At 51.4% G+C, this 9232-nt stretch overlaps 1 protein-coding gene across 3 annotated transcripts in view; it reads right to left on the bottom strand.

The window, feature by feature from the left end:
* Positions 1-9170, bottom strand: part of KHK (ketohexokinase) — a 12260-nt gene extending 3090 nt beyond the window's left edge. The window contains exons 1-5 of one of the 3 annotated variants that reach the window (XM_015588120.2): positions 9039-9164; positions 8492-8724; positions 5016-5132; positions 2595-2729; positions 337-409 (exon numbers count right to left, since the gene is read on the bottom strand). In XM_015588120.2, the coding sequence (XP_015443606.1) occupies positions 337-409; positions 2595-2729; positions 5016-5132; positions 8492-8583 (417 nt within the window). In that variant the 5' untranslated portion in view covers positions 8584-8724; positions 9039-9164. Of the gene's footprint in view, positions 1-336; positions 410-2262; positions 2398-2594; positions 2730-5015; positions 5133-8491 lie in introns of all 3 variants that reach the window. The other 2 variants (XM_025045797.1, XM_015588121.2) reach the window with 2 other exon arrangements.
* Between the last annotated feature and the right edge of the window lie 62 nt (positions 9171-9232).

Genomic DNA, 9232 nt, shown 5'->3' with positions numbered 1-9232 from the left:
CCTGCTTCCCCAGAGGTAATGGGTCAGGCCTCCTGCGGCTAGGCTCCTGCTGGAGTCTGGAGGAGGTGAGGCAGCCTGTAACACAGAGAGCACTTTGCCTGGATCCAGCATCCTGCTTCCAGTGCCTACATTCTGCTATACAATCTAGAGTAAGTCACCCAGTCTTTGTGGGTCTTAGTTTCCTACCTGAAAACTTAAGGAAGGATAGAGAAAGGATGAGAGGGGTTGAGTCATTGATCTCTAAGGTACTTCATGGCTCAAAGAAACCAAGGAGGCAAAACACGAGGAGGGGCTGGCAGCTTGAGCCCCTCCAAATACAGGTAGGGCGGGGCTTGCCTCAATGTGGATCCACTTGAACCGGTTCAGATCAACCTTCTCAAAGTCCATAGCAGACACATCTGGCAGGTTCCTGAGTCACAGGGTAGAAGGACAGAGAAGAAGGGGCATGGTGAAGTTGGCCAGGGCCAGGATCTCCGATGGGCTGCTGGGGCCCCTATGCCTGGCATTGTCTGCAGCATGGCAGGAGGCTGGATCTACAGCATAAGCTTCTGAGGCTCAGCTCCAGGACAGACCCTGTCCCAGGCTAAACGCACAACTATTCCTTGCCCCGTTTGGCTTCATCCAGACAGGGAAATAGAGGTAGTTTGCTAGGGTGCCCCCACCTATATTTGAGGATGTGATAGTATCTAAGAGCAAACAAAACTGCAGCATGTGCCAAGGGGCCAGGACTGTGTGCCCTGGAGACCGCGTCTCCCGGAATGCCCTAAGAACATCAAAGACTACAATTCCCAGAGTTCTCCTTGCCAGCACGGACGTGCGCGCGTGCGCGCGCGCACACACCTCTCCCAGCATGCAGTGCCCTGGGAAACTACAAAGGTCATGGCTGCTCTGCTTGGAGCTCAGGTCTGGTCCCATTCACTTCTGGCACCCCAGTGGTGACAGCACCACTGTCCTGAGTTTGACAGCTGTGTGTTGCAACCCAGAGGTTAAGGTTGATGCTTGAGGACAAGTTTATGTTTGGCTCATTTATGGTGGAGACCAAAAAATGGTCCGCCTTGACCCTCCTTGGCCAGAGACCTAAACACGGCAGATGTTCTCCCCTCTGTATTTTGTTAGTGAATCCTTCACCTGCTTAACTAGCTGTGTGACCTGGGCCTTTCTCAGGCTGCTTTCCCCACTGGTAAATGGGGCCAAAACCCCCAGCCTCACAGGCCTGTTGTACTTGGAGGTAATATGTGTGGATATGCTTGGACTGAGGCCAGTAGGCAATAAACATCTCATTGCTCCTCTCCCTCCCTTTCTGTGAATACCCATGTTGTGTCCTTGATCAAAGTCGCTACAGGTTGTTGCTTAATGGGCAGATAACTAGGATTTTGCCCAATGCGAAGGTTGCCACTAGCATGTATGCCCACCCACTCATTCATTGGGACATAGTCCAGGGATCATTGGCCATAAGCTTGTCCGCAGATGACTGTCCCTCTCCCCCAGGTTCAGTGGTCATGCTGGGCAGTAGGGATGGCCTGAACCCAAGAGCAGCTGAGTTTGGACCATTTCAACTCTGATATAGTACCTGGCACACCTGAGTTCTTAGGAAACCAAACCTCAGATTCTTCAGGAAGGAATTGGGAAGATGAGAAGGGTCTGCACCCACAGGGCCTCTCCTAAGGAGCTCGGACCCTAAAAGGATTTCCCTCTCCTCAGGTTAGTGCCACATCAGATGACCCTGATCTGCTGACCCAGTGTTCCCCTTCTGTCTGTGTGGTGTTTGGTCTGCCTTCATTATGCTGGGACCTCTGCGGCAGCTTATCTTTTGAACACCCTAACCCCCAGCTCCTTGGTGCCATGCTGCAGGCTGGCAACTCTGGGGCTGGCCCTGGAAATGCCACTGGGCCCCCTTCAGGGCTTAAGATGGTTTGAATCACATCCCCCATCCCTCTATCCTCAGAACAATTTCCCCACACCCACACCCAGGCTGCTGATTGACTAATTATGGAAGAATCACATCGTAAATTACATTTTGTACAGGCCTGCCTGCCAGTCCTTGATGCTGAAGGCCAAGTTGCCAGGCAGAGCAAAGCCCACCCCTTCCCACCTCACTTCTCCCCTAATTGAAAACAATTCAGAAATCACTGAGCAGTTTGGCATAGGGACAATTTCTGATATAAAGAGAGGGGCCACAGAGAGTAGGCAATTGGGATGCCCATGGTGGCAAGTAAGGGAACTGATTGGTGGGTGTGGCAGGGTGAGGCCAGGGGGCCTTACGTGTCATAGAGCACAATGGTACGGGAGCCACTGGAGTTGTTGACGATGCAGCAAGAGCACGGGGTCTCTCCCCAGCTCTGCCAGGCCACCTGAGACACGTCCACACCCCGTTTCCTGAAGTCAGCCACCAGGAAACTTGGGGTGGAGCCCGAGCCAAGGGAGGGGCAAGGAAACACAAATTAGAGGCTATAAGTGGCCTGGACCTTCCTCAGGGGTAGAGAAGGGTGCTGGATCACGTGGGTGCTGAGCACCCCACTTCTGAGAGAAGAGTCCTGTCCTGGGGGTTCAGCAAAGGCGGCGGCAGCTGGCAACGTGCAGACAGGTGTACAAACCTGTTGGCATGTAGGATGGTGCGGCTACCACTGGCCTCATTGATGATGACTGTGGAGATGGGGACGGAGCCCGTGGTCTGAGAGACCGTGTAGCGTAGGTCCACGGAATAGCGACGGAGGTCATCCAGGACAAAACTGCCAGGGTGGAGTAACCCGGGGGTGGCATAGTTCGACAAAGTTTTGGGCACCGGAGAGTAGCTGGCAAGGCCACTAGGGACCCAGGGTACAAGCAGGAGGGGCGAGGAGGGGGCTGGAAATCACTGGCTGTGCAAGGAGGCAGGAGAGGCAGGAGTGCATAGGCTGGCAAGAAAGACACTAAGGGACATTCTTTTAGGTCCTGACTGAAACAAACTCCAACCCTGACACTGTCTTTCAGTTTGACTCAAGCTGGAAAGGATTTGCTCATGTTCATAAAGCTAGCTGGGGTAGCTCTGGGGCCTAGAACATGTACCCTGTTTGAAACAAGCAGGTGAAGTCACTGTGACCTGGTTTCATGCAAAGCCAAGGCAGAATTAATAATTACCAAGGTGATACTTTGTCCCCCAGCTGCCTTCTGCACGCTCATCCCTTGGCACTCTTCTCTCTGAAGTCCCTTCCAGTCCTAACATGAGTCCCCTCGTTCTACACCTGCCTCCGTGATGCCTTGGAGCATCTTGCTGCCTTGGTGGGCCTGCTCACTGCCCTCTCCTCTCCTGGGTGGCAGACCCTCCAAGGCAGTGAGCTGGATCCCAGTGCCTGATGCCTCTCAGTAGGGGCCTGGTTCAGAACTCTTGCTGAGGATCCCTCCAATCACAGTGGGCAGGGTGCAGGAAGACTGCACCAGCAGAACAAGGAGGCCGGCCCCGCCCCTCCTGGCCATCTCTGGAAACAGCCATCTTGTGCCCAGGAGCTGGCACTTATGCCAGTCATCCAAACATCATCCTGGCTTTTCTCACTATGGCTGGACCCCACTTATGGCAATGCCATAGCTGGGCAATATAGATTTGTATAAAAGTGAAAAGACAATAATGCTGGGAAAAATAGAAGGCAGCAGGAAAAGGGGAAGACCAAATATGAAGTGGACTGACTCCATGAAAGAAGCCGTAGGCAGGAGTCTGCAGGAGCTGAGCAGGGCTGTTGAGGGCAGGACATAGTGGGCACCTCATCTCTCTGTCTGTCTCTCTCTCTCTCTCTCTCTCTCTCTCTCTCTCTCTCACACACACACACACACACACACACACACACACACACACACACAAAGTCAGGACATCTGTCTTTGTCTTACACCTCAAGAATCCCTTAAATAGTAGCTTTCCCACAGCGTAGAAAATACGGTTTGGTATGCCAAATAACTTTTTGCACCCACAATGCCCAGTACATGGCAGGTGCTTATTGAATGTTTGTCATGGGGAAAATTTGGAACGGCCACCCATCGGCATGATTATTACATCAAGGTGGGCCCACTACCTTAATAGCCAATCTTGCTTCTAGTTGGGAGGAAAGGCAGCTGCTGAAAAAGGTTAACAAGCAACAAGCTGCTGGCTCCAGGTCTCTCTGTTCCATCTCATAGGGCAGGCTCTCGTCCCTAGATTCGCTTAGTGCCAGTTCATCAAGGAAGGTCATCTGGCTGCAGCTCAGGGGGCTGGACTCTGGCAGCAGGCCCCCTCAGACTAGGGTTCAAAGGGCTGTGCTTCACAGGCCAGCAACCTGGCAGCCTGCCTCAGTCCCACAGTGGGCAAAGTGTGGACCTCACCTCCTGATAAGCGCGTGCTGAGTTGGGGTCAAAGGGCTCTTGGGTCCCTGAGGCAGCCAACATGGGGTCAAAGGGCTCTTAGGTTCCTGCAGCAGCCAACATGGAAAAAGCGTATTGGCCACTTACAAGCTGCAGCCTCAGAGCCGGTGAGCTGGGAGGCATGGGTCTGGGCCCGGTTTGAGTACATGTCCTTGGCCAGGGTGTTTTTGCTGCTTCAGGAATAATGGGGACATCAGCACTGGCCCTGCCCCCTCAACTGGGAAAGAAACTGCAGGCCTGAACTCTCGGATCATGGATGCTGGACATCCCTGAGGGAGAGCAGATACAGTATGTCCCTAACTGCCTTCCGCCTCAAGCACAGCCAGGATGAGGGACTTAAGAAGGGCAAAGTCACATCCACCACAGAGTCTGTTGGAAGCAAGGAAGAAGGTGAGGAAGCTGCAGCAGGCTCCAGGGAGTGGCCAAGGAAACAGGCTGTGGAAGTGAAACCTTTTAACAGGACGAACATTAACACCTGAGCAGCAGATAAACCACACCAGGGAGGGCCTGGGATGCTGGCTCTCGTCTCCGCCACCTCCCACCCATTTCTGGTGGCCACAATCATTTCTTATAGCCCACCCGCCCAGGGTTAAGACTTCCTTCTCCCCCCACCCTGCTGGCAGGCCTCCCCTGCTCCCTCCTCAACTCACTCAGCAGCGTGGCCAGGGGCCAGAGAGCCCATGAAGGCACAGGGGGCTCCCAGCAGGGAGAGAATGGTGCAGGAGTTGGACGCATTGCCTCCACGCTGCCATCTCTGGGACAAGCACCTGCAAAACACAAGGACGGTCCCTGCAGCTCCAGCGGGCTGATTCCGGGATAAGCAGGGATGACCTCAGGGCCCTGGGAAGGGCCATGGAACGGAAAGCTGGGAGAACTCCTTTAGAAAGCACCCAGGCTAGTCTTCTCATTTTCTAGATGGGCAGCTAAGGCCCAGCAAAGGGCGGTGGCTAGGCTGACGACCAGGTCTGTCACCCCAGCCTAGGCTAAATTCAGGTTTGCAGTGATTAATTTCTATCTTCCACCTGTTCTTATGACATTAGGAAAGCACTCACTCAGGTCCATCACAATTAGAGGGTTCTACTCCCTCTGGGTTACATCCTTCTCAGTTACAATGGCCCACCTCTCTCCTTGAGAGCTGGATAACTCTAAGTGCCGCTTCCCAAAGGTGTCAAATCTACTACCTGCTCCTGTCTCAGGGCTTAAATAATAATTCAGGTTAAAATGATAGGACAGGAAGTGAACCCCAACATTGTGATCATTTAAGAAGTGAGGGTTGGGGGGAGTTAACTTTTACTATATCAAAAGTTAAAAAAGATTATTGGGTGAAGACCAGTTTTTCTCCATCTTTTTTGTTTGTTTGTTTCTTTTTTTCCCCAGCTTTACTGAAATATAATTGACATATAACATTCTGTAAGTTTGAAATGCACAACGTAATGATTCGAGACATATATATACACACACACACATATATATTGTGAAATGATTACTACAATAAGGTTAGTTGACACATGCATCACATCATATAATTACCTTTTTTTCTTTAGTTTTTCTCCATCTTTATGGAAAGTCTAATGAGGAAACTAACTCGAGATACACCTGTATAACTTCATTGTCATCAACAACAGAAATGATAACATGTATCCATAGTCAGAGTACTTTAATGATTCCTCATTTGTGCTCTAATAATACTGTGAGGTAAACACTGCAGGCTGTTATTTCTATTCTCAGTGTAAAAAAGAGTAACAATAATAACTGTGGCAGCTTATAATAAGAGGAACAAGTACCACAGAACCACTACTTAAAAGCAATAAATGAAGCAGAATTTGTAGACTAAGATATATTTGTACACAAAACCTAACCGTAAACTTCCCCTTCGGCCTTGGGAAAAGGGTACCATGATCTCAATGGAAAGAAGTATACTAATTTGTAAAGGGACAAACATTTCTTAAGCTATGAGCTTAAGAGAAATGTTCATGCAGAGAAGAGAGGAGGAGCCTAGAGGGATTTAGCTTGCTCAAGATCACACCAATAGTTAATGACAAAGCTGATGATATTAGAACCCAGTTTTCCTGACTTTGAAACTCCTACAATGTACTCTGTATTTTTTAATGGACAATAGTTAGACCGCAGCTTGGATGAAGTTTCAAACAAAGGGTACACAACATTACTCTCTGGAACTCTTTCAAAATCACACCAATACCCAACTTCCTGTGCAGAAAGGTTCTACTGAGCATAACGATGTTTTCTGGAAGGCTCTTCTCAGCCTGGACTCTGGGAGGCAGGGCCATTCCTCAGGGGTCTGGCTGAGTACCAGGTGGCAGCTCCTGAGAGTCCCCAGCTGCCTGTGGAGCACAGAGTGCCTGGGACAGGTGGGGCTGAGATGGCTGTGAAGGACTGGGTCCCCACTCAGACTTGCTCAACTGGGAGGCACAATAGAGTCTAGGAGCTGGGCTGGGTGGGGCGGGAGCACAGGAGATGAGGCCCTATGGACGACCAAAGTGCTCTACAGCGGAGCAGAGCCATGGGTCTGAGGGTGGGGGAGGTGTAGGCTGGAAGGCAGGGAGTACTGACAACATGGGAAGGGTCTCTTTAGAGAGGTGCCTGGCTTCGTGCTCACCTTCAGAACCAGCCCCAGTCAAGGTGGGAGCTAGCTGACATAAGTAAGCTCAAAGGAATGGGGCTGCGGTTCTAGTGGAAAGAGGCACTCTGGGTCTTCTCCAGCCCTCCACTGTCCTTAGAGGACCTGAGGCCCCAGAATGTGCACTGTTCTCCTAACTCCTCACTGTGTACTGTGTCCTTGACCTCAATAGGTGGGCACACCCTGTGTCTCTCCTCCGCTGCCCCTGCACCTCTGGTAAGAGGGTCTACCTCTGGCAAACTAAGTAGTCCAAAGCAAAGGGTCAGCTCCATGAGCTGGGCAGCAGCAACAGGACAGGGAGCACAGGAGACGACGGAGGGCTGGAGCACTAGACTCAGAATTAAGAGGCCTGGGATGTGATTACTGCTCTGCCACTCATTAACAGTGTGGCCTTACAAAAACCATTTAATTTCTCCACATTTTCCTCATCTATAAAGAAAGAATTTGACTGATCTTCACACACTTCCCATGGGCTGCTGTGAGGAAAATATATGACAACACACGTAACAGTGCTGGATGAACCCAAAGCCTAAGGAATGTCAGGTCTCTCCCCTCAATTAACCTCATGGATATCAGCACAGCAGTGCCTCATTGAGCACAATCTTGAACTAGCCTTTTAATCAGTTTTTGGCTGAGATAACTGATAGCCAAGGAGCGATTCTTCTCGGAATTTTAATTGCTGGACTTCACCAAGAGAAAGATCGATATTCCACTCACAGAAATGCCTTCTTGAGATTACAGTGTAACGGTGTGGGTCTTATCAAGAGTAAATATAAGAACAAACAAATGACCGTTCAACTTCTACCAGATGACTGAGAAGGATGTTTTCCATTATATTGCCCACTGACTTTTGTAAAAAGGACTTCTTGGAAACTCCCTTTGGAATTTAGCACTGGAGAAAAGATGTGGTGGCACATGAACGAGCTCTATCCATAACCCGCAGCATCTTCAAAGTCGCCTCCAGTGCGGGCCAAGCCCTGAGCTATACAGTGAACTCAAATACCATGGCTTTAAATGTTCTTGAACAGTCTAACTCTACATACTTCTTACTGTAGGATACCTCAATTTTTAAAAAGAAATAGATTATACACACACACACACACATACATACATATATAAAATAAATTAGAAATAAATGCTGGTGAGAGGCAAGTGCATAGGTTTTGTTGTTAAAAAAGAAATTGGTCCTGTGGGTACTAATTGCGAGCCCTTGGATAAATCACTTTGCCTCTGAGTCTCTACTTGCTCATGGGTATATTGGGGATAATCATACTTGATACAGTCCCAGAGATGAAATGAGAACTGGCGAACACAATGCTATCCGAAGCCTGGGTATGAAGGCCTCACTAAAAGCCTCACTTATTTCCCCAGGTTTGGGTCAGAGGTCATGGGGGCCCCTGGCTCTGCAGCCCTGTAGTCTTGGCCACCAAGCACAAACACGGGGCTGCAGCGACCCCTGGGGTTTTCAAGGGGCCCGGGCGCCCCTACCTGCTGTCCGTGTCCTCCTCTGGGTACTTGTCCACCACATTGATGATGTCCAGCACCACCAGCCCCACACACAGGATCTGCTTCTGTTCCATAAGGCCGCTCCGGGAGCCTTCTGCTCGCCCTGCTGCAGGGGTTCCTCCTGGGCTGGCTTTTATCCTGCAGGATTGTGTTCCCGCTCCCTGTGGCTGCCTGGCTCCTCCTCCACGTCCCGAGCTCCTCCTCCAGGGAGCTTCCTGCAGCGCTAAGAGGTACAGTGGGGTGCAGAGAAAGCAGGCGCGCCCTTGTTCCCCACGCCCACCTACTCAAGCGGGCCTGGGAGCGCAGAGCCCCAGAGCTTGGTCCACGGCCTCGCCTTAGCAAGTTGGCCCGGCAGATGGCAACGCCTCCCACTTCTTGGCCTCATTTTCCTCTCTTGTCAGACCGACTCGGGGCTAATGCAAGCCTCTCTAAAGCACAGCTAGGCAATCTCATGAATGCAAAGAGAAAGTGCAGTAGAAAGACGCCCCTTGCCCCGCCCTCTCCTGCACAGGCGGCTCCCACTCCGCACCCTAGACCCTTGAGCCGGCCTCGCAGCTGCGGCGGATCCCCACAAGCCGAAGCAGTAGCTCACGAAGTTGGTGCTGCTCGGACGCGCCCCCAAGACCCAGCCAATCCCGACCCCAGGTCCCGCCTCCGCCGTGGGAGCCCGCAAGGTGAGAGGCGGTGGTCACATGATGAAAGAGCGCCCAGCGCCCCCTGGCG

This window comes from Pteropus alecto, unplaced genomic scaffold (genome assembly GCF_000325575.1).
Source record: "Pteropus alecto unplaced genomic scaffold, ASM32557v1 scaffold61, whole genome shotgun sequence".
Classification (NCBI taxonomy): domain Eukaryota; kingdom Metazoa; phylum Chordata; class Mammalia; order Chiroptera; family Pteropodidae; genus Pteropus; species Pteropus alecto.
Note: the sequence above shows the minus strand (reverse complement) of the source record. Positions and strands in the feature narration are given on the sequence as shown.